Source organism: Emys orbicularis, chromosome 16 (genome assembly GCF_028017835.1).
Source record: "Emys orbicularis isolate rEmyOrb1 chromosome 16, rEmyOrb1.hap1, whole genome shotgun sequence".
NCBI classification, from domain to species: Eukaryota; Metazoa; Chordata; order Testudines; family Emydidae; genus Emys; species Emys orbicularis.
In genome coordinates this window covers 13,745,159-13,768,716 of record NC_088698.1, presented here as the reverse complement: position 1 = coordinate 13,768,716, position 23,558 = coordinate 13,745,159, and the positions used below count along the sequence as shown (strand labels likewise).

Below are 23,558 nucleotides of genomic sequence, written 5' to 3'. Positions count from 1 at the left end.
TCTTATATAGGCTCCTATTACCCCCCAATCCTCTGTCCCAATTTTTCACACTTGCTATCTGGTCACCCTAATCTGGCGTGTTCTCAGTATCTTGTGTGTAACACCAATAATTTCATTTGCAGAGAAATTGGCAAACAGATCTACTGGTGTGTTCCACTTAAAGATCTGCTCCGCCACCCTCTGATCCAGAGGCCCCTCTTATGGGTCTCAACCATCTTAGCCTGACTGCAACTGTTCTTTCCTGCCAGATAAGTGCCACCAAGAAGTTTCTTGTGGGACACTGCCTAATCCCACACTTGAAGGCCTCTTGACACTAGAAGCAAGATCCTGCTCCTCTCCACTTACTTATGTAAATCTTGGTAGCCTAGCTGCCTGAATTAGAACCACCTTTTAGGTACAAGGTCTCTGTATGCTCCTAATGGATACAAGATCACATTCATCTCAAGAGCAGTTATGTGTAGCAACTGGCCTTGGAGATACCAACAACTTTGAGTGAAAAGCAACTCCACACAGGCTCCTTTTCACAAGTGCATCCAGAGTTATAATCTGAATCAGATGAATCTGCGAGACCTTTCCAAGAATGCTGAACGTCTCTGGACAGTAATCTAGCCAGTGTGTTTCAGAAACCACTAGTTACCCAGATGCAAAAGTCTACGTGATTCAAGTCTGAGACATCAGGGTGCACTGAGGTGACATGCCACTGATTCCCTGATTCCCCACTTACTACTGCAGTCATCAGGCCTAAAATTTACAACAGTCTTTACTGAAGCCTCTCTTTGGTATATCCTTTCTGCCAGATCCACAAGTCATGTCTACAGTTGGTTCCCATAGAGTCAAATTATTTCTGTATAACAAGCTGGTATTTTGGATATTGCACCATAAATTCTAGTGACTTCAATACACCAATGGCAACCCCAATGCTTGTACCCTTCAACATATTGTCCTTGATCAACCTGTTGTTCAAGTACGACTACACATGAACTCCCATCCTACAGAAATACTACAGAAATACTGACATATGCTAAGCATTTATAAATGCACATGCTGCCAAGGTACATTTATAAAGTAAAAGTTCTTGAATTCTGAAAGTGAAGAATCATTTAATTTCTCCTGGAAATATCCAGTTTTGGTATCCATTTAAACCAGAGGTTCTCAAACTGGGGGTCAGGACCCCTCAGGAGGTCGTGAGGTTATTATGTGGGGGGTCGCGAGCTGTCAGCCTCCACCCTAAACCCCGCTTTGCCTCCAGCATTTATAATGGTGTTAAATATATTAAAAAGTGTTTTTAATTTATAAGGGGGAGTCGCACTTGGAGGCTGGCTATGTGAAAGGGGTCACCAGTACAAAAAAGTTTGAGAATCACTGATTTAAACCATGCCACAAAGTAATTGCTGTACCATACTTACAGTTAACATATTTAAGAAGTTACGTGCTTGTATGTTGGATAAGTAACAGCAAATACATTAATCAAAAACAGTACAGGAGATGCTCACTTCATACCATTCTCTCTCTGTTTTTACAGAAAGAAGTGTCAGATTGTCACTAACCTGATCATGCTAGTAGCTGCACTTTTCATGGCCTTCTGCAAGATGGCCAAGTCCTTTGAGATGATTCTGATTGGGCGCTTCCTCTATGGCATTGGTGCAGGTATGACCTCTGTATACATCAAAAGGGAGTCTCCTTGCTGTCCCAGTACAGTCTCCTTTCATTATTATTATTATTCTTTTAGAATTATTTTATATTACCCACCAAGTATACTTGGCATGTCACAAAATACACTGAAACATAACAGCTGATCAAAGGTGCATGGAGTGGAAATGAATAGTGGGAAGAGCATAGGATGAGACAGTTAATATTTTCCTCAATTTAATGGCCATCTCTCTTCTTTCCTGTCCAAGGTTTCTCTCTCACTATACATCCTCAGTACATAGCAGAGATTTCACCCAAGAAGCTGCGTGGATTTTCAAACGCCACTCTGTCTGTTTTTCTGACACTAGGAAAAGTCTCAGGGCAGATTTTTGGACTAAGGTAAAACAAAATCATCTACCACCTTTCTATGCAGCAGCAGAAGCTGGTCTTAAGTCTTTAAAAAAAAACCCATCCTCTAAAATCCCCAATAACTCCTCTCATTTTCACAATTAAATGTTTTATCTTAAGCTAGTAGACAGTATTTGACCAAATCTGAGATTTCCATGTTTAAGACATTGTACACAGAAAAATACAAGTAATTAACCATAATCTGACATTTTTTCCCTCTATAGCCTTGCTACCAATTGGCTTACCTTAAAACTTCCTGAGGTTTATTTGAAATATCTTGTTGAGATCTAGCACATGGGATCACATTTGAGATGCACAGCATATTAGAAAGTTATTCCGTTCAAAATTAGCATCACAATCTCAAACTTCCTAAAGTTCATTGTGGGACCTAATGATGATCATTAGAAAGTTTTCCAAAGTGCTGCTGAATTTCACAAAATTTTCCAGACTGTTGACTCAGTTACCCTGCTGCAATGCACTCACCACTGGAATTTGGCCCATTTGCTGTCTCTCTACTTATCAGTCAGAAAAAGTTATTGAATGTTAATGTAATGGTTTGACCATGACTGCACTTTTACATGTACTCTCCAGAGAGCTCTTAGGAAATGAATTGTTGTGGCCATTGTTGCTGGCTTCTACTGGACTCACGGCACTGATTCAACTGATTATGCTCCCATTCTTCCCTGATTCCCCATCCTACCTTCTGATACAGAAGGGTAATGAGGATGCCTTCATGAAAGGTAAAGTACTTACTCCGCTCATTTCAGTAAATCATCTAATTTGTTTGAGTGTTAGCCATTGTAAGCAAGGAGAGTAGAACCCAAGTCTCCCACTACCTGAATAAAACTGTGCTCTTAATGTTCATTTTTATTAAATAAAAAATTTTAAATTGTTACATTTAAGTCAACTCAATATTAGTGTGAGATGACATACTGACAGCCCCGAAGACAAAATTCTTCTAGCTATCTATAGAACAAGCACAAGAGTAGACTTCCACACATTGCCCCGACAGCATACACCAAATCATGATGTGGTGAAATCAGCTAAGGACAGGAGACTAATTAAATCTCTGTGATTCAGACAGAATAAAAGGATTTGTTAATACACAGTGATGGAGATGAGCTGATAGATTAATCTATTTCGTTTTTCCTCCTGCACAGCCATTAAGCAGCTCTGGGGTGAAGGAGATCATCAAGCAGAGATTAATGACATATTGCAGGAAAAGGCTGCAATGAAAAGCACCAAAACCTTGCGTGTCCTGGAACTATTTAAAGAACGATCCTTGCGCTGGCAATTGTACATTTTGGTCACCATCATGACCACCTTGCAGCTTAGTGGTGTCAATGCAGTTGAGTGTTTTCCCTGTGTAAAAACTCAGAGTCATTGTTAGGTAGCATTAAAAAAAAGCCTAGTTATTTGTTACACTATTATATTCTATGACACATGTTATGCAGGAAGTCAGACTAGATGATCATAATAGTCCCTTCTGGCCTTAAAATCTGAGAATCTTGGTCCTCTTCTTCCTGCTCAATGGGGGTCCCTGGTTGTTGCCATTACAATTCTGCTCTGACTTTTCTAGTATGGAATCCTGAATGCATTAGCAAGTTTACCAGCTCCACTAAAGAGCCAGCATAGGCCACTCACTCAGATGTGAGGGATCCTCCCCAGAATTGCTAACAAGCAGCAGTATTGGGGGGAGGTATTCAATGCCCAATTCTAGGGTCAGTCTCCACCAATAAAGATGATGGACAAAGACACACCATTGTTGCATCACATTCTATGTCAAAACTCTGCTGACCCATCCCCCTAGAGTCCACAGGTTGGAGTCTGCTGGGGAGGTCAGAGGTACTGAAGGCTAGAATCTGAAAACTGAGACAAGGATGAAGCTTTTCATTCAGGTACATGAAGATCTAAGAATATGTAATCCTCCAAAAGCAGCAAGAGAGACATGATGTGCATAATTTTGAATTATCAGTGTGCGAAGCTAGAAAGCTGTGGTTGTAGAGATAGGAATGGATAGAGCAGACAGAACTTCACTTGTACAAGGAGCTTGTGACATGGTATCACACGTACAGTGAGAACTAGATGGCACCAAAATGCTTTATCAGTGAACTGCCTCTGTGGATGCAGACAGCCCACCCATTAGTAAATTTGCTTTATATTAGAATAAATTTTTGTCTGATTTCTGCCTCACATCTGAGGAGTTTCACAGCATGCCTCCAAGATGATTGTTCACACTATTTTCTCTCTGCCTTTTTCAGATCTATTTCTACTCTTTTGAAGTGTTCCGTACAGCCAAGTTTGAAGAAGATCTCATCCCCTACATATCACTAGGAATTGGGATGTGTGAATGCCTATCATCTATAGTGTGTGTAAGTCTCACCAAACCGGAGTTTGTAGGAAGAAAGGAAAGTGTTTAGAGAGAGCAATTTTTTTTAATGTGTGGCTTTGGCAGAGGGGAGCTAGGGGGGAGAGAATCACTCCTTTGTGTAAACTAACCAAGAAATTTCCTCCTACTTCTAAGCCCCATGAAGCTGTGAAAGGCAGCCCTTCTCCCCAATTAACTTTGTCTTGCTGAATGTCTTTGTCCTCATTTTTACTCTGTGAAGTAAGTTTCACATCATGCTTTAACCAATCGTGATTTTGTACAGATAACTGCTTTGTGAATAGATAGGAAGAGAAAAGGGCACAGGTTCAATGGCCTGTAAAGGGCAAAATAGTGGATTACGTGAAGCCATGTGAAATTTTGGATTGATACAAAATTGTGCAGTTTGACACAGATCTGCACGTAACAAAGAAATTTATGTCATTTGCCAAGAAGCTGGTGCATGTCCGATCACTGTCATTCTGGGTAAAAAGATGTTATCACCTGCAGGGAATGGCTGTCAATTGGCTGTACACTTTCCCTATTCAGAGACAGAAAAAGTTACCAGCTCCCACAATGAAGGAGACTAAAGTCCATGAACTATTTTATCCCCTCAATTTTTAAGGAATTGCAGTGGAGGCTCTGGGACGTATAAGCCCTTCAAGAACACCTATTTTCTGCCTTCATTTCTGGGGTAAGCCTCAGGTAGTTCAATCCTATGTGTTGACTTATGACCTTTTCTCATGACACGATACAATAATTATTCCTGTAAGTAGGGCAGATATATATAGCTCATGTCCACACACTCTGCATTCTTGCCTAAAAATGGATTATCTCTAGATATCCAGGGATCAAGACTGATGTACAGCGATTAAAGTAAAATATACCTCTTGGCCATGGTTTTAAGGAAGAAATACTCAAGTAGAAAAATATTTCTGAATAAGTCAATAGGAGATGCTGAAGTAAAGCAGAATCAGTCCAACCATACTGTATAAATTAATCTTTCTGGTCTAAAGGTACAGTCCCCAGTACAAGTGATAAACTGAAATGTCAATAAAATTCATCTGATGTTTAGAGAGTCTCATCTGTTTGTATTAACTGAATAAGACTTCTGAGAAGAATGTTAGGAGAATGAGAAGTAATCAGTTCATTTGGAGTTGGAATTAACCATATTTGTGATGTTGTGTTTTCCAGAGCTCCCTTATTGAGCGATTTGGCAGGAGGATGCTGTTGTGCGGAGGATATGTACTAATGATTTTCGTGTTAGCACTCCTCACGATGACTCTCTCCCTGCAGGTAAGGAGATTTCCTAATCGGTACTTTTCCAGCATCAACCCCCATTTCTGATCTTTCCTCCTAGGCAAGATTTTTCACAACAGAATAACCACCAAAGTGAATTTCATTCACCATGGTGGAAAGCAGGAAGCGGGGCCGGATTTCCAGTTAGGCATCGTAGGCACGTGCTTAGGGGCACGTAAACGTTAAAAGTGGGGCACTGTGAGCCACGACCGGGTGGGGCGGCTGCTGAAGGTGCTGGGAGCCTCCCAGCCCCTTTCCAATCTCAGCCACCCCTCTGCCTCCGCCCCGTGCTGGGGAAGGAGAGGGAGGGCGTGGCCGGTGCCCCATTCACTTGCACAGGCAGAGCCGGAGCACGGCTACCACACTGGGTTGCGGGAGGGACAGAAGACACCTAGGGACTGCTCGCCATGGGGAGAGGTACAGTCCCCCGCTTGCACCTCACCTTGAGCGGGTGGGCTGCGCCCTGGCTCGGGCTGGGAGTCCCGTGCGTGGCAGAGACGGGGGTGCTGAAGATGCTGTGCCTAGGGGCGCGTAAGGTGTAAATCTGGCCCTGGCAGGGAGCATTCTATTCTACCATATTATTAAAGAGTCTGCTCTCACTTTGCTTTCTCGCTCTAGCATCAATTCTTCTGGATGCATTACTTCAGCGTCACTCTGATCTTCTTGTTCGTTATCTGCTATGGAATTGGACCATGTGAGTACATCCACTTTAGATGATGGTGAGGGGGAAACTTTGCACCATACCACTCAAGTGCATCAGAAGTGGTGGGTAAAGAATGGAACACCACTGTGACATCTCTAGAGAGCAGCAAGGGAAGCGGGTTTAGCTATCTGAATACATTAACAGAAGGAGACGTGTCCATAAATGGGAAACGTGGAAAGAGCACATGAGCACGTCAAGTTTTACTGCCGATCTTTTACTGGCTCTTAACTCAGAACGTAGTATCCTCCTCTCCCAGAAAATTTGAGACCCAAATCCCAGAGGAAGAACCCCAAAGTACTCTGCTACTAACACAATTCCCCCAACAGAACATTGATATGTACATATTTAGCGATCACCTCCTTTGTTAAAATATTGAACTGATGCACTTTCTGCCCATGGAGGAGCATCGATGGAAGAGGCCGCAAAACAGATGAGGGATGTGGATTAACAATTTATTGCACTGATGGTGCATACCAATAAAATATAAAACCACATAAAAATCAGAGAAAATATGCCAAACTGTGCACTACAATCTAGCAGATTAAGGGTATGTCTACACTACGAAATTAGGTCGAATTTATAGAAGCCGGTTTTATAGAAATCGGTTTTATACAGTCGATTGTGTGTCCCCCCACATAAAATGCTCGAAGTGCATTAAGTCGGTGGACCGCGTCCACAGTACCGAGGCTAGCGTCGACTTCCGGAGCATTGCACTGTGGGTAGCTATCCCACAGTTCCCGCAGTTTCCGCCGCCTATTGGAATTCTGGGTTGAGATCCCAATGCCTGATGATGCAAAAAACAGTGTCGCGGGGGGTTCTGGGTACATGCCATCAGGCCCCTCCCCCTCCATCAGAGCAATGGCAGACAATCGATTCGCGCCTTTTTACCTGGGTTACCTGTGCAGACCACGCACCATGGCAAGCATGGAGCCCGCTCAGCTCAGCTCACCATCACCATATGTCATCTGGGTGCCGGCAGACGTGGTACTGCATTGCTACACAGCAGCAGCTAATTGCCTTTTGGCAGTAGATGGTGTATTACGACTGGTATCCATCGTCGTATTCCTCAGTGAGTTCAATCAGAGGCACCTGGGCAGACATGTTTTGTCTCCTGGAGACTCAGTCCTGCCGGCAGTCCTATTGAACCGTCTTGACGATGATGGCTAGCAGTCATAGTACAGCATCTTCTGCCAAGCACCCAGAAGATGCCGATGGCTATCAGTCATGCTGCACCATCTGCTGCCAGCTTAAGATGTAAAAAATAGATGGACCAGTTTTGTTCTGTATTCATTTGCTTCCCCCTCCCTCCGTGAAATCAACCGCCTGCTAAACCCAGGGTTTTGAGTTCAATATTTGGGGGGGGCCATTCTGTGTGACAGTTGTTTGTGTTTCTCCCTGATGCACAGCCACCTTTGTTGATTTTAATTCCCTGTACCTGTAAGCCATGTCGTCACTCGCCCCTCCCTCCCTCCGTCAGACAATAGTTTCGTGCCTTTTTTCAGCCCAGACGCCATAGCACTGGGATCATGGAGCCCGCTCAGATCACCGCGGCAATTATGAGCACTATGAACACCACGCGCATTGTCCTGGAGTATATGCAGATCCAGAACATGCCAAAGCAAAACCAGGCGAGGAGTCGATTGCAGCGAGGCGACGAGAGTGATGAGGAAATTGACATGGACATAGACCTCTCACAAAGTACAGGCCCCAGAAATGTGCAAATCATGGTGTTACTGGGGCAGGTTCATGGCGTGGAACGCCGATTCTGGGCCCGGGAAACAAGCACAGACTGGTGGGACCGCATCGTGTTGCAGGTGTGGGACGATTCCCAGTGGCTGCGAAACTTTCGCATGCGTAAGGGCACTTTCATGGAACTTTGTGACTTGCTTTCCCCTGCGCTGAAGAGCCAGAATACCAGGATGAGAGCAGCCCTCACAGTTGAGAAGCGAGTGGCGATAGCCCTGTGGAAGCTTGCAACGCCAGACAGCTACCGGTCAGTCGGGAATCAATTTGGAGTGGGCAAATCTACTGTGGGGGCTGCTGTGATCCAAGTAGCCAACGCAATCAAAGACCTGCTGCTATCAAGGGTAGTGACTCTGGGAAACATGCAGATCATAGTGGATGGCTTTGCTGCAATGGGATTCCCAAATTGTGGTGGGGCGATAGACGGAACCCATATCCCTATCTTGTCACCGGAGCACTAAGCCACCGAGTACATAAACCGCAAGGGGTACTTTTCAATGCTGCTGCAAGCCCTGGTGGATCACAAGGGACGTTTCACTAACATCAACGTGGGATGGCCGGGAAAGGTACATGATGCTCGCGTCTTCAGGAACTCTGGTCTGTTTCAAAAGCTGGAGGAAGGGACTTTCTTCCCGGACCAGAAAATAACCGTTAGGGATGTTGAAATGCCTATAATTATCCTTGGGGACCCAGCCTACCCTTAATGCCATGGCTCATGAAGCCGTACACAGGCAGCCTGGACAGTAGTCAGGACCTGTTCAACTATAGGCTGAGCAAGTGCCGAATGGTGGTGGAATGTGCATTTGGACGTTTAAAAGCACGCTGGCGCAGTTTACTGACTCGGATAGACCTCAGCGAAGCCAATATTCCAATTGTTATTGCTGCTTGCTGTGCGCTCCACAATATCTGTGAGAGTAAGGGGGAGACATTTATGGCGGGGTGGGAGGTTGAGGCAAATCGCCTGGCCGCTGATTACGCCCAGCCAGACACCAGGGCGGTTAGAAGAGTACAGCAGGGCGCGGTGCGCATCAGAGAAGCTTTGAAAACCAGTTTTGTGACTGGCCAGGCTACGGTGTGAAACTTCTGTTTGTTTCTCCTTGATGAACCCTCCGCCCCGCCCCCACCCGGTTCACTCTACTTCCCTGTAAACTAACCACCCTCCCCTCCCCCCTTCGAGCACCGCTTGCAGAGGCAATAAAGTCATTGTTACTTCACATTCATGCATTCTTTATTAATTCATCACACAACTAGGGGGATAACTGCCAAGGTAGCCCGGGAGGGGTGGGGGAGGAGGGAAGGAAAAGGCCACACTGCAGTTTAAAACTTTAACTCTTATTGAAGGCCAGCCTTCTGATGCTCGGGCAATCATCTGGGGTGGAGTGACTGGGTGGCCGGAGGCCCCCCCCCAGCGCGTTCTTGGGCTTCTGGGTGAGGAGGCTATGGAACTTGGGGAGGAGGGCTGTTGGTTACACAGGGGCTGTAGCGGCGGTCTCTGTTCCTGCTGCCTTTCCTGCAGCTCAACCATACGCTGGAGCATATCAGTTTGATGCTCCAACAGCCGGAGCATCAACTCTTGCCTTCTGTCAGCAAGCTGATGCCACCTATCCTCTTCAGCCCGCCACTTTCTCTCTTCAGCCCGCGATTCAGCCCGCCACCTCTCCTCTCGTTCATATTGTGCTTTTTTGCACTCTGACATTGACTGCCTCCACGCATTCTGCTGTGCTCTGTCAGCGTGGGAGGACATCTGGAGCTCCGAGAACATATCATCCCGAGTCCGCCATTTTCTCCTTCTAATCTTCACTAGCCTCTGTGAAAGAGAAACATTTGCAGCTGGTGGTGGAGAAGGGAGAGGTGGTTAAAAAAAAGACATTTTAGAGAACAATGGGTACACTCTTTCACGTTAAATTTTGCTGTTCACATTACACAGCACATGTGCTTTCGTTACAAGGTCGCATTTTTCCTCTTATATTGAGGGCCTGCCGGTTTGGTGTGAGAGATCACTCTCACACCAAATTAATCTGTGCCAGGCAACAGATTTCGGCTTGCAGGCAGCCATGGTAAGCCACAGTCTTTTGGCTTTTTTAACCTTCTTAACATGTGGGAATGGTTTCAAACAGTAGCGCCCTCATTTCCCATACCAAGCACCCATTGGGTTGGCCATTTAAAATGGGTTTGCAATGTAAAAGGAGGGGCTGCGGTTTCCGGGTTAATATGCAGCACAAACCCAACTACCCCCCACACACACACCCAATTCTCTGGGATGATCACTTCACCCCTCCCCCCTACCGCGTGGCTAACAGCGGGGAACATTTCTGTTCAGCCGAGCAGGAACGGGCACCTCTGAATGTCCCCTTAATAAAATCACCCCATTTCAACCAGGTGACCGTGAATGATATCACTCTCCTGAGGATAACAAAGAGAGATAAGGAATGGATGTTGTCTGCATGCCAGCAAACACTGGGACCATACGCTGCCATGCTTTGTTATGCAATGATTCCAGACTACGTGCTACTGGCCTGGCGTGGTAAAGTGTCCTACCATGGCGGACGGGATAAGGCAGCCCTCCCCAGAAACCTTTTGCAAAGGCTTTTGGAGTACATGAAGGAGAGCTTTCTGGAGATGTCCCTGGAGAATTTCCGCTCCATCCCCATACACGTTAACAGACTTTTCCAGTAGCTGTACTGGCTGCGATTGCCAGGGCAAATTAATCATTAATCATTAAACACGCTTGCTTTTAAACCATGTGTAATATTTACAAAAGGTACACTCACCAGAGGTCCCTTGTGTGCCCTCAGGGTCTGGGAGCACGCCTTGGGTGAGTTCGGGGGTTACTGGTTCCAGGTCCAGGGTGATAAACATATCCTGGCTGTTGGGGAAACCGGTTTCTCCGCTTCCTTGCTGTGAGCTATCTTCCTCGTACCTCGAACCCGCTTCCCTGTTGCGTGATTCTCCATTGATGGAGTCAAAGCACACAGTTGGGGTAGTGGTGGCTGCACCCCCTAGCATGGCATGCAGCTCCGCATAGAAGCGGCATGTTTGCGGCTCTGCCCCGGACCTTCCGTTTGCCTCTCTGGCTTTGTGGTAGGCTTGCCTTAGCTCCTTAATTTTCACGCGGCACTGCTGTGCGTCCCTGTTATGGCCTCGGTCCTTCATGGCCTTTGAGACTTTTTCTAATATTTTGCCATTTCATTTACTGCTACAGAGTTCAGCTAGCACTGATTAATCTCCCCATATGGCGAGCAGATCCCGTACCTCCTGTTCGGTCCATGCTGGAGCTCTTTTGCGATCCTGGGACATCATGGTTACCTGTGCTGATGAGCTCTGCGTGGTCACCTGTGCTCGCCACGCTGGGCAAACAGGAAATGAAATTCAAAAGTTCGCGGGGCTTTTCCTGTCTACCTGGTCAGTGCATCTGAGTTGAGAGTGCTGTCCAGATCGGTCACAATGAAGCACTGTGGGATAGCTCCCGGAGGCCAATAACGTCGAATTCCGTCCACACTACCCCAAATCTGACCCGCAAAGGCCGATTTTAGCGCTAATCCCCTCATCGGAGGTGGAGTAAAGAAACCGGTTTAAAGGGCCCTTTAAATCGAAAAAAAGGGCTTCATCGTGTGGACGTGTCCAGGCTTAATTCGATTTAATGCTGCTAAATTCGACCTAAACTCGTAGTGTAGGCCAGGCCTCAGAGGCTAATGTATACAAAGTTTGAAAATCTGTTTTTTTTCCTCCCTCATTCCTCACAGCAGAATGGGATGCTATCTACATCTCACAGATTAAATATCCCATTATTCATTTCAATTTGAAATTAACAAGATCAAGACTTTACATCACAATTTCCATCTATTTAGCTGAGTTAAGGCAGGGACCCTGTCAGAGTCCATCAGTACAGTTTCAAAATTCAGGACAGCAAGGTATCATAATAAATACATAGCTGTTATATAGTACTTGTCATCCATAAATCTCAAAGAACTATACAAAGGAGGTGAATATAATTTATCCCCATTTTACAGATAAAAAAAACTGAGGCACAGGGAAGCAAACTGACTTTGAGTTCACCCAGCAAGTCAGTGGCAGAGGGTACGTCTGCACTGCAGTCAAAAGGTATGACTGAAGAGTGTGTAGATATACCCAAGCTAGCTTTGATCTACTTGGGAGGGGGGGGGAAGTGGTGTGAAGCCATGGCAGCAGCATGGACTGTACAAGTCTGCCTGGGATCCTGGGTATGTACTTGAGTGGCTAGCTCATGCTACCACCTGTGCTGCCACAGCAACACTGCTATTGTCATTCAACCTAGCTAGATGAACGCTGGCTTGGGTACGTCTACTCATGCTGCAGTCACTCCTGATTGCAGAGTCCACATACCGTGAGTCCCAAGTCCTAGTCTAGTCTTCTATGCACTAGCCCACACCTCCCTACAAGGCAACCCAACCCTTCCCTGAGTTTTTGCACACTGTCTGCAGCAGTGCCACTGCCAGGGTTCTGGGGCTGGGAATCAAGTTCTTTTGTTGTAGTAGAGGACACTAACCACATAGAAAATAATAGTAAGTCTGTCCCAGTGATCTACTAGGCCTTGTCAGTGTGAGGTTCTTTGCATAGGCAAGTGAATTAATTACTAAAGAAACAACTTTTCTCCAGCTGGAGCCACCGTATCCATAATGACTGAAATCTTCAGCCAGTCATTCAGACCATCAGCCTTTCTGATTAATGGATGCATCAGCTGGATGTGGCTCTTTGTCATTGGAATGATTTTTCCCTACATTGTGGTAAGTGATTCTGTGACCCAACCTCTTCGGGATGCCATCTGGCTGAGGGCACAGGAGTACATAGGTATAGTACAAAAGAATGCAGTGTAAGGACTCTAATTAAAGCCAGTGGCACACTGGTCATCATAATCATACCAAAATGTATATGTAACATCTGTATAAGGAGTTCTATGTATATATACTGAAAATTATGTTCTTAAGATCTGTGACTAGGGACTGGTCACTAGAAAGGTGAAAATCAGGTTTTTTTAGGCAAGAAATGTTTATCTAGCTGTTGGTTTACATGTAAATTAGGTACTCTGTAAATCAATGTGAACCTCTGTGACCCACAGTCTGAGCCAAATACTAAGAAGGATCGTTAAATCCACAAGGAGGAGAGTTACAAGAAGAAATAAACCAGCAGGGGAGAGGCCTGTTCAGAAGTAAGGACAGCGAACTTTTGGGGGTATAGGCAAGGAGGTACACCCTCATTCCTGAAATCTCTAAGGAGAAACTGCCACTGGGCTTGATCTTATGAGATGTGATCCCAGCCAAACGGATTGAAAATGCTGGGGAAAATTCCAGAGGTAAGTGTAACAGGGTGCTGGCCAGGAGGTCCTGAGCCAGGCCCCTGTTAGCCCAGCTCCAATTAAGAAGCATTAATTGGGGCTGGCTGAGTATGCCACACCTAATTGCTAGAAGAGAAGCACCTGTGGGCCTCATTAGCCAGGGGACTATATAAGACTGGCAGGGGAGAAGAGAAAGGGGAGGGAGGAGCCAAAGGCTGTGCACCCCGGTTGGCTGGAGAAGCTAGCTATCCCCCAGGTTGCTGGTTTGGAGCAGACTGTAAATAGAAGGTGGTGGGAGCTGGCACTGAAAATAAGAAGCACTGGTGATTGCACTCAGAAGAGGTCTCTGGCTGATTTGTTGCGAGGGCAAGCGAAGGCCTCGTTACACATTGGGGCTTGTCCAGGATCCAAGAGCCAGCGAACATGGTTGTCGACCTGGATATGGAGGAGACCCTGCAATGGCTGGTCAAACAGCAGGCGCAGATGCAGCAGGCCCTGCAAAGTTTTCAGCAGTCCCACCAGGCTGAGAGACAGGCTTTACTGACCTGGCAAGCGGAGCAACAGCAGAGTCTGTGAGAGTTCATATGGGAACAGACCGACGTGCAACAGCTTCTGCAATGCGTGGTGAGTCCTGCGGCAGGGGAGGGCACCCGACTGCTAGGCTGGGGACTCTGTAAAATGAGCTCGGTGGATGAAAGTGAAATGATGGACACATTAGTCCTAGGACAATTGCTGCAGAGCCTCCCTGAGAATATAGACGTCTGGGTAAGGCGTCACCAGCCGGTCACCGTTGAGGCAGCGGTCAGGTTGACTGAGGAATATATCGAGGGAGAGGGTCCCCGGAGGGAGGACCGACCCCGGAAAGACAAGGAGGTGAGGAAGAAACTGGCAGAACCTTTTTCCAGGAAAGGCCTGGAGAGAAAGGGGGAGCCCCGAAGAGCACCCGAGAGGCCCGCCAAGCTTGTTTGCTGGCAGTGAGAGAGACCTGGGGACACAAAACGTGACTGCCCTGATATGGACTGTGGGTGGGCTGAGTTTTGTGGCTGGACTCAAGTTGGGGGCCAAAAAGGGGGGCAGAAACTGTCCATCATCCCAGTGAGGATTGGGAGGAACCCCCAAACAGGCCTGATAGATACTGCGTCAGCCTGTTCACTTGTACAGAGGGGGCTGGTAAAGCCGCACTGGCTGATCGCAGGAGCAAGGATGGCCCTCAAGTGTATCCATGGGGACAAGAGGTCCTGCCCGGTGGCCAAGGTGCCTCTTGAAGTGAGGGGCCACTTCAAATGGAAGCGGGTTGGGGTGCTAGAGGGGCTACCATACCCGGTGGTGTTAGGTAGGGACTGGGGCCCACTACCTAGAAAGAAGCGGAGGGGTGCCCCGAAGGAGGGGGCAGATATCCCTAAACCGAGGCTTCCAAGTAGGGAAGACAAGCGAAGTCCCAGAAATAACAAAGAAGAGAACCCTAGACAACAAAGCCCAGGGCAAGCAGACCCGCAGGAAGGAAGGGTGTATGGGGGAGCTGGTCAGCCTGAGCTGCTTGGAAGGGGAGAGGGGGCAATTGGAGCACCCCACAACACCGCTCCCTGGGGAGGGGACCCAGAACCCGCTGGGTGGTGTGGGGGAAACTGAGGCACAGAGGGCCCCACAGGATGGTGGGATGGATCCTGACCCCCTACCAAAAGTAAAGGGGGAACAGGGGATGGGATGCCTGCAGGGGTGCGACTGGTGTGACGACCTGTGGGCAGAGGCGGAACTATGGGGGCAGCCACGCCCCGAGCAGTGTACGTTTTGCAGGAGGGGGATGGAGAAAACCCCAGGAGAGGATGCCGGGGATCGCCTGGCCAAGAGCGGGGAACTTCCCTGGAGGAGGCCCCTGGGCAGAGGGGCTGAGGTCGGCCGGACCTTGCGGTTCTTAAGGGGGAGGCATGTAACAGGGTGCTGGCCAGGAGGCCCTGAGCCAGGCCCCTGTTAGCCCAGCTCCAATTAAGAAGCATTAATTGGGGCTGGCTGAGTATGCCACACCTAATTGCTAGAAGAGAAGCACCTGTGGGCCTTACTAGCTGGGGGCTATATAAGTCTGGCAGTGGGGAAGGGAAAGGGGAGGGAGGAGCAAAGGCTGTGCATCCCTGTTGGCTGGAGAAGCTAGCTATCCCCCAGGTTGCTGGTTTGGAGCAGACTGTAAATAGAAGGTGGTGGGAGCTGGCACTGAAAATAAGAAGCACTGGTGATTGCACTCAGAAGAGGTCTCTGGCTGATTTGTTGTGAGGGCAAGCGAAGGCCTTGTTACAGTAAGCGATCTTGTAGGAGATAGCGGAATGCCTTGTTAGTTAAGCTTAGACTCTAGAAATTGTGTTATGATTTTGTTTTATATGTAACCGTTTGTTTCTAATATTCTCACTCTCCATCACTTGACTCCGTTCTTTGATAAAAAAATTCTTGTTTTCACTATAAATATCTTAGCTGTGTGTTAAGTACAGTATGGCTCTTGAGTTGAGTCTTGCAAGCTGGGGTGTACTACTCTTTTGGATCTGAGAATGTTCAGTGGGACAGGGGCCAAGTACTCCAGAGGGATGCTAGGAGGATTTGGGAGTTGGAGTGTGTCTATCGCTAACTCATACAGAGACAGCGAGGCTTATGGAGACGTGGAAGGCAGTGCTTGTGCTGCCAGAGGTTGGTGGTTTCAGGGAGCTGATCCACAGCAGGCCCAGATAAGACTCTCTCATGACAAGAGCAGGTGGGATGAGGTGTCTCACAACTTTGGGAAGCCTCACAGTTGGCAGGATATTACACCCAGTTTGCTGATTAGCTAAGGATTGTGCTCCAGGCATTTATTTACCAAATAAATAATAGTTGCTGAGAGATTCACAACTGAAGATTGGGAAACAGGTAAAGAAAGGTTACGGTTTGTTATTTTGGGTAAGGGGAAACAGAACAAAAGAAAATATAAAATGAGTAAGCGGATGAACAGAAAAGTGATCAGACTGATTGACCAAAAGGACCAAAGGGGGTGCAGGCTTTGAAAACAATCCTGATGCAGCTCTCAGTGAAACAGCCATGAAACTGGAGTTCGCCAAGAGATGATTAAGCGGAAAAGAAATGAGAGCACTAGAGGTGTGAAATTGCAGATAGAGTCAAAGAGCAAATAATACCCCATCAAAGAGCGCTGGTGCTAGAAGACATAAAGCACGAAGCCTAAGAAGCAGAAGCCCTTAGGCCTGAAAGGGGGAAGACAGAGAGGCTACATGCCCTGATCATATTGAATTTACAAAAAAAATGGTCCCTCATCCCATGGGGAATTCTCACCAGGGTTCACAGAGCTACAACAAGCTATGCCTGAGTTACAGAGAGACTGTTTGCACTGAGGAATATTTAATCCCCTTCAAAAGAATATGCATGATACACAGAATCCCAAATGAACAAAGAATGACTGTCTTACTCCCCAAATTGACTGGTAAAACTTTACAGGTATTTAATGATATGGAGGTTAATGAGGCTGAGAAGTATGTTGATAGAATCCTAGAAATGTAGATTTCAAAAGGACCTCGATGTCTCATCTAGTTCAGTCCCCTACACTAAGGCAGAACTAAGTACTATCTAGACCACTCCTGACAGGCATGCAGTTCAAGGAGTCTGTTAAAAAGGTTTCCCACTACTCCAGAGGCATTCAGAAACCTTAAAAAGATTGATAAGTTACATCAAGGGGCATATGTGGAGAAAATGGATAACGAGTAAAGGGGCAGACACCCCTGACAAGTTGGTAGATCTGATCACTCAAGGGCAGCAGTTCTCAAACTATGGGGAGGTGCAGGAATGTGTCAAGGAAGGCATGAGCTGTGTGTTGTTCGTTTGTTTTTTTAAGAGCTCTGCCTGTCAGCCCCAGGCAGCTGGGGCTTGTGTGGAAGGGCCATGCACACCTGGGAGGTGGGGGGGGGTGAGATAAAGGGGACAGCCAGAGCCCCACCACCTGGGGGCTGACAACCAGAGCCCCGTCACCCAGGATCAGGCTCTCCTTCCCAATCCCTCACCAGGAGGCAGCCCAGGCTCGGGCTCTACTTCCTCCCTTCCCCCCCATCCCTCACCTGGAGGTAGCAGGGCTCCAGCTGTCAGCCCCAGGGGGGCAGTAGCAGTGCACAAGTAAGGGTGGCGATGGCGTGCTAAGTCTACTTTGAAAAGCGATATTGACAAATCATACTGCCACCCTTACTTCTGTGTTGCTGCTGGCACAGCGCTGCCTTCAGAGCTGAGTGCCCGGCCAGCAGCCTCTGCTCTCCTTTCAGAGCTGGGTGGTGGTATATGTACTTGGGGTGGTGGGGTGGTAAATGACTATAGACACAAAGCAGGTGGGGCACAATCAAATAAGTTTGAGAACCACTGCTCAGGAGCAGTTCTTTGAGGTCTGCTCTGAGGAAGGGCAAGCCATGGTGTGGGAGAAAAACTCCAGTATCTGTGAAAACATCTGCCAAAGGTAACTTGTACATACAAGCGAGACTATTCGAGGAGCACAAATTCCAAAGGAAAGGCAAAAACTTGCATAAAAGGGGGTTCCCAGTTTGTCCCTGGGAATAGGGAGAGAGGTGAGGGAACTATGTCCACACCACCCCAGTACCAGTCTCCTCTTAGTAACCCTAATTATTGGACCCCACCCCAAAGAAACATTATTTATGTGGGTCCCTTGGTCATATGACAAGGCAATGCCCTAAGTACGGGGGATCCCAATTCACTCCCTGATCTGTTCAGGTTAATGCAGCTACGCTGGAGTCAGAAACTTCAGTGGTGGCAGCGGGAGTTCTGGTTAACTTTGTCAGGTCTGACCTCCTGAGGGGTAGACTAGTTTAGAACAATGGCCAAACATAAATGGTGAAGCATGCCAGAGGTGGCAAGACACTGGTGCTCAGATTTCCCTGGTCGGGGGGATGCGATTCAGGAGAATATGTTCCCCGGGGGAGGAAGGTAAAACTACTATCTTTAGGAGAATTTAAAACCACAGTGCCTTTGGCCTGCATCAAATTGGAATGGGAAGAGTACTTTGAAAGTAGGTGGTTTATTTAATTAAAAAAAAAAAAAAAAAGCTGTGTTGGTTGAGAATTATGTGATATCAGTGCCCAAAGCGGTCAGTATTGTGACCCGTAAAAGGAGACTATGTCCCTGAGTTCACAGAGGTAACCTCTGAGGAGAGAAAGGGAGCTGAGAGGGGAAGAGAAATCTCAGTCCCCTTATCAGCAGATAATATCAATGTGTCCCAAAAGAAAGGGGAGAACCTGCTGGTGACAGTGCCAGCGCTTCCACTAGGCAACCCTAGGCAGTCGCCTGGGGCAGCAGGATTTGGGGGGTGGCATTTTGCTGTCCTCGGCAGAAATTCGACGGCGGGGAGTCCTTCCGCTCCGGGTCTTTGGCGGAAATTCGGCGGCGGGTCCTTCACTCACTCCGGGACCCGCCCCCGAAGTGCCCCGAAGACGCAGAGCGGAAGGACCCCCACCGCCGAATGCTCAGAGGAGGAGCGCTGCCGCCTAGGGCGGCAAAAACCCTGGTGTCGCTCCTGGCTGGTGACAGCTCTCTAAGCAAGCCACAGCCAAAGTGAGTTTGCTGTGGAGCACAATGCTGACACCTCTCAAGAGAGCATCAGAGAAGCCATCTACAGTAGGGCCCCAGATAGGGAGAACAGGGCTAGGTTCTTTACAGAAGAAAGGCTAAACTGTACTGGAAGGCTCTGGTGCGGAAAAATAGAATACAAAAAATACAAACAATTGCTTTTGACCTCAAAGCATCATGTGGAGTTAATATTTTTAGCCCACAACTGTCCTTGTGCAAGACAGTTGGGAACAGAGGACATATGAAAGGTTTGGAAAAAAATTGTATTGTCCTAATATTCAAAATGAGGTAAAGGATTACTGCAGGACTGGTGATTTATGTCAGAAGCAGAAAGTCTGTAGGGGACTACAAGGGTCCCTTGCCAATAATCAAGGAAGAATTTTACTGGGTTGCCATGGACATTAAAGGACCCTTTTCCAAGCCAAAATAGAGAGGGGGGGGGGGGGGGAAATATATCGGTAGTAGTAGATTTCACCACTAGGTATCCAGATGCAGTTGCTCTAATATAGAGGCTGAAACATTGTTCATTATATTTAGAACTGTAGGTTTCCCGAAGGAAATCGTGTCAGATCGTGGGTCAAATATCATGTCCCACTTATTTAGTGAGTTATGGAAGATGTGTGGGCTAAACCAATTAAAATCTGATCCATATCGTCCAGAGAAATTATTTAGATGAAAGATTTTAGAGCCCCATTGAACCTATGTTAGAAATATATTTTAAAAGAAGGGAGAGGAACTGGGATGTAATGTTACTTTATCTGCTGTTCACCTACTGGGAGGTGCCCCAAGAGTCCAAATGGGGTGAACCCTGTGATCTCCTATATGGGTGAAAAGTCAGAAGGTGCCCTGGATCTCGGAGGCTCCTGGAAGGGTGGCTCTGAGGCAGAGGCTGAATATGTGCAAAAGTTTAGGGACGATTTAAAGACAATGATAGGACTGGTTCAACAAAACTTCACAAAAAGCCAAGCTGCTCAGAAAACGTAGTGAGCATTCATTTGATGTGGGGGACTTGGTGCTGGTATTACTCCCTGTGAAAAGTTACAAATGCAGAACATGTGGAAGGAGCCTCTGGGGGTGCTGGAAAGGGTTAATGATGTTACCTACAATATACTTGGGCCCCACAGCAAGGCTGCTGCACAGACAGTGCATGCAACAAGTTCAAAGTGTAGCAACTGAGAAGCCATTGTAAACATGCCATGCTGTTCAGAGGAGGAGTCTCAGATTGCCCTTCTCATTGACTTGATGGCTGAGTGCCATAGTAACATCTCAGTAGGGAGCATTGAGGTGTGTGAAGAGAACCCTAGCTGAAAGGGCAAAGGTTATGAGCCTGTCCCAGAGTCACTAGCAGGTATTTTCCAGTGGGCCAGGTATGACTCAAAGTGCTCCATAAGACTACCACTATGGAGCCACAACCTGCCCCCAGCAGTGCATATCAGACCACTAGAAAAATGCAGGAGAGAATTCATAAGGAGATAAAAAGCATGCTGAACATGGGGATAACTAAAGGGTCAAACAGTCTCTGGACTTCTCCAGTTATGATTCCCAAAAAGGATGTGACCATAAGCCTTCTGTCATCAACACAAAAACTTAACACCATCACAGTTCCGGATGCATATCCTATGCCCAGAATTGATTAACGTTAGATGCTCTAGGCAAGGCAAAATATTTAAGAATTCTATACCTAACAAAAGAATATTAACAAATCCCAATAGAAATGCATAACAAAGTCCACCTTCATTAATGATTTGGGACTCTGTTTTATTTTAGAATTAAGAATTTTCCTCATCCCTAAAATATAAACCTGCGCTGAAGAGGTAAGGGAATAAGAGTCAGAAGGGTATTTTTCTTACAATCTTCTCTTATTTCTGTTTTTAGGAAAGCCTCGGACCTTTCTGCTTCCTTATATTTTTGGGGAGCCTTGTGTTCTCAACAATCTTTACCTATCTGTTCCTCCCTGAGACAAAGGGGAAGTCAATCATGGAAATTAAAGGCGAATTTAATAAGTTAAATTTTGGAAAGAAACAAGCTGTAAACACACAAAATAATTTATCTAAGGAACACACCTTCTGCACCAAACTCTGACTGCTCAGATGGGAAATTTTATGTATTAGAGGGACAGGAAGCACTGTTGCAATCAGACTGAAATATAATCCTAACATGGACTGTTAGCTTTACTGTCTTACTCTTATTTTCATAAAATTATAGACATGAAATTCCTCATGCTTAAGTCTTATTTTCCCCCAGATAGTCAAACATTTTCAAGGTTACTTAGGTCACTCAATTTGAACTCCAGTCAATCCTGCACCAGGATTCACTAGCACAAGGACTATACTTAATCAGTTCCCCCTATTCCTGTGGGTCTTTCATATTGCAACAAAGGAAAGATTTTACAAGAAACAGGAAAATGGAACTGTAAAAATAAAAACCATGGGGGGGGGGGGGGAACTCAAGCAGGTAAAGTACCTGAAATTATTTTTATGTATTTATTTTGGTTGACTAGATTTCAGGTTGATTATGGCCCTGATTCAAAGCTCATTGAAGTCAATGGTATCAGAATCTATGTCTCTTTTCTTGAGAAAGAAAACAAGACTGGATGTTTAGGAAGCAATGGAGACCTTGTAAAATAGCTATTGATAAAGAGGAGGTAAAAGCTTGCTAAAAAGCATCATTGTAAACAGTTCAGCCAGACTGGATGACCCACATCAAGGGAATTAATTTAGTGTGCTTACCAAATAAGTGAAATTATCATGGAAAATTTGGATTAATTTTCAGAAGACTGGGAAAAAAGCAAATGTTGTACCAGTCTTCAAACAAGAAAAGAGGCGTGACAATTACTATCTAGTAATTGTAACTTCTGTCTCTAGAGCCCTGCTCAGATACAAAATTTGGATCTGCAGCCATCTGCGATCCACAAAAATGGTCTGCAGATGCAGATATCCACGGATTTGCAGGGTTCCCTCTATCTCTAGAGAAAAATAAGTGGAATATTAAAAGGAAAAAGTCATTAAAACATCTATAGGATAATGAAAAACAGCATCTCATCAAAAACAATTGCTTTTCCAATAGAATTATAAAGGTAGTGGATGAAGTGACTACACTAAATGTTGTATTTGTATTTTAGTAAAGTATTTGATTTAGCTTCTAATGAAATCTTAGTCTTACTTCACATTGGCTTGGATTAGAATATTGTCATATGAACTGAATTTCTTGAACTTAAAGGGTAAATATAAATGGCAGCATACCCAACTGAAGTGAAATGTCTAATGAATTACCACAGGGATAGATAGCGGCTTCCAAGTTATTTAACATCTTCAAATGGCAGTAGACTGTATATGTACTCAATCTACAAGTGATTGTCCCTTGAGAGTAGTTAAGAACTCAGTTCTTCAGCCCTTCAAGTAGGAAGGTTAGAAATTTGTGAAGGAAACAAATGGCATTCAGTCCAGAAAAATTATGTGAAACACTAGTCAGTGGGAGCAGTAAGGATAAAAGAAACCTAAGGATACCAGGCATCATTAAGTTATTAAGCATAAATTTGCACTAAGATATATGGCTACATACCAAAGCATCATATTGCTCAGCAAGGAAACCATTTTCCCTCTTTGGATTGGGTTAATGCAACACCTGGAGTACTTTGTTCAGTTCTAAGCATCTCAGTATCAAAACATTGGCAAATTATAGGACTTCAGCAAAGAGCAACAAAAAACATTAAGGGGCTAAATGGGTTGACTTACGAGGAAAAATGTTAAGACTAAATATGTATAGCTTGGCTAAAATGACCACAACAGAGAATTTACAAGTATTTGAATGGCAGGCTATAAAACAACAAAGATCAGGAGAAATTATTTAGGATAACACAAGAAAGTATAAATGTGAGTTATGGATGAAATTAAGAAAATTCTGGCTGAAAAATCAGGAAAAGTTTCCTCACAGTGAAATCGATTGGACAGTGGAATAGTCTTTTCAGGAAAGTAATGGAAACTTCATTGCTTCCCTGTACACTAGTAAATATATCTTCGGGATCAGCCCTGTACTGGCATGAAGATTGTCTAAATAACCTACCAGAGATAGAAAAGACCTATTGTCTATGAGAATCCGCCAAATTGTGCATCTCTCTCTATCAATGTTATAGAGGGCAAACAATTTATGAGTTTACCCTTTATAAGCTTTATACAGGGTAAAACGGATTTATTTGGGGTTTGAACCCCATTGGGAGTTGGGTATCTGAGTGCTGGAGACAGGAGCACTTAAGCTGTTTTCAGTTAAGCCTGCAGCTTGTGGGGGACGTGGTTCAGACTTGGATCTGTTTTTGCAGCAGGCAAGCATGTCTGACTCAAACAAGGCAAGGCACTGAAGTCCCAAGCTGGCAGGGAAAACAGGCTCAGAGGTAGTCTAGGCACAGCAGGTGGCAGTCCCAAAGGGGTTTCTGTGATCCAACCCGTCACATGCATCATCTATTACACTTCAGGATGAGTGGACACAGGTAATTACGTATGGCTATAGGAACAATG

The 23,558-nt window shown here is 45.8% G+C and overlaps 1 protein-coding gene across 1 annotated transcript in view; it reads left to right on the top strand.

Moving 5' to 3' along the window:
* LOC135890476 (solute carrier family 2, facilitated glucose transporter member 11-like) overlaps positions 1-21,129 on the top strand; it is a 32,748-nt gene extending 11,619 nt beyond the window's left edge. Inside the window, exons 4-12 of the mRNA XM_065417899.1 lie at positions 1,523-1,647; positions 1,899-2,028; positions 2,629-2,777; positions 3,198-3,385; positions 4,299-4,409; positions 5,597-5,698; positions 6,320-6,395; positions 12,783-12,910; positions 20,923-21,129. Of these exons, the coding sequence (XP_065273971.1) occupies positions 1,523-1,647; positions 1,899-2,028; positions 2,629-2,777; positions 3,198-3,385; positions 4,299-4,409; positions 5,597-5,698; positions 6,320-6,395; positions 12,783-12,910; positions 20,923-21,129 (1,216 nt within the window). The remainder of the gene's footprint in view (positions 1-1,522; positions 1,648-1,898; positions 2,029-2,628; positions 2,778-3,197; positions 3,386-4,298; positions 4,410-5,596; positions 5,699-6,319; positions 6,396-12,782; positions 12,911-20,922) is intronic.
* Positions 21,130-23,558: the final 2,429 nt, after the last annotated feature.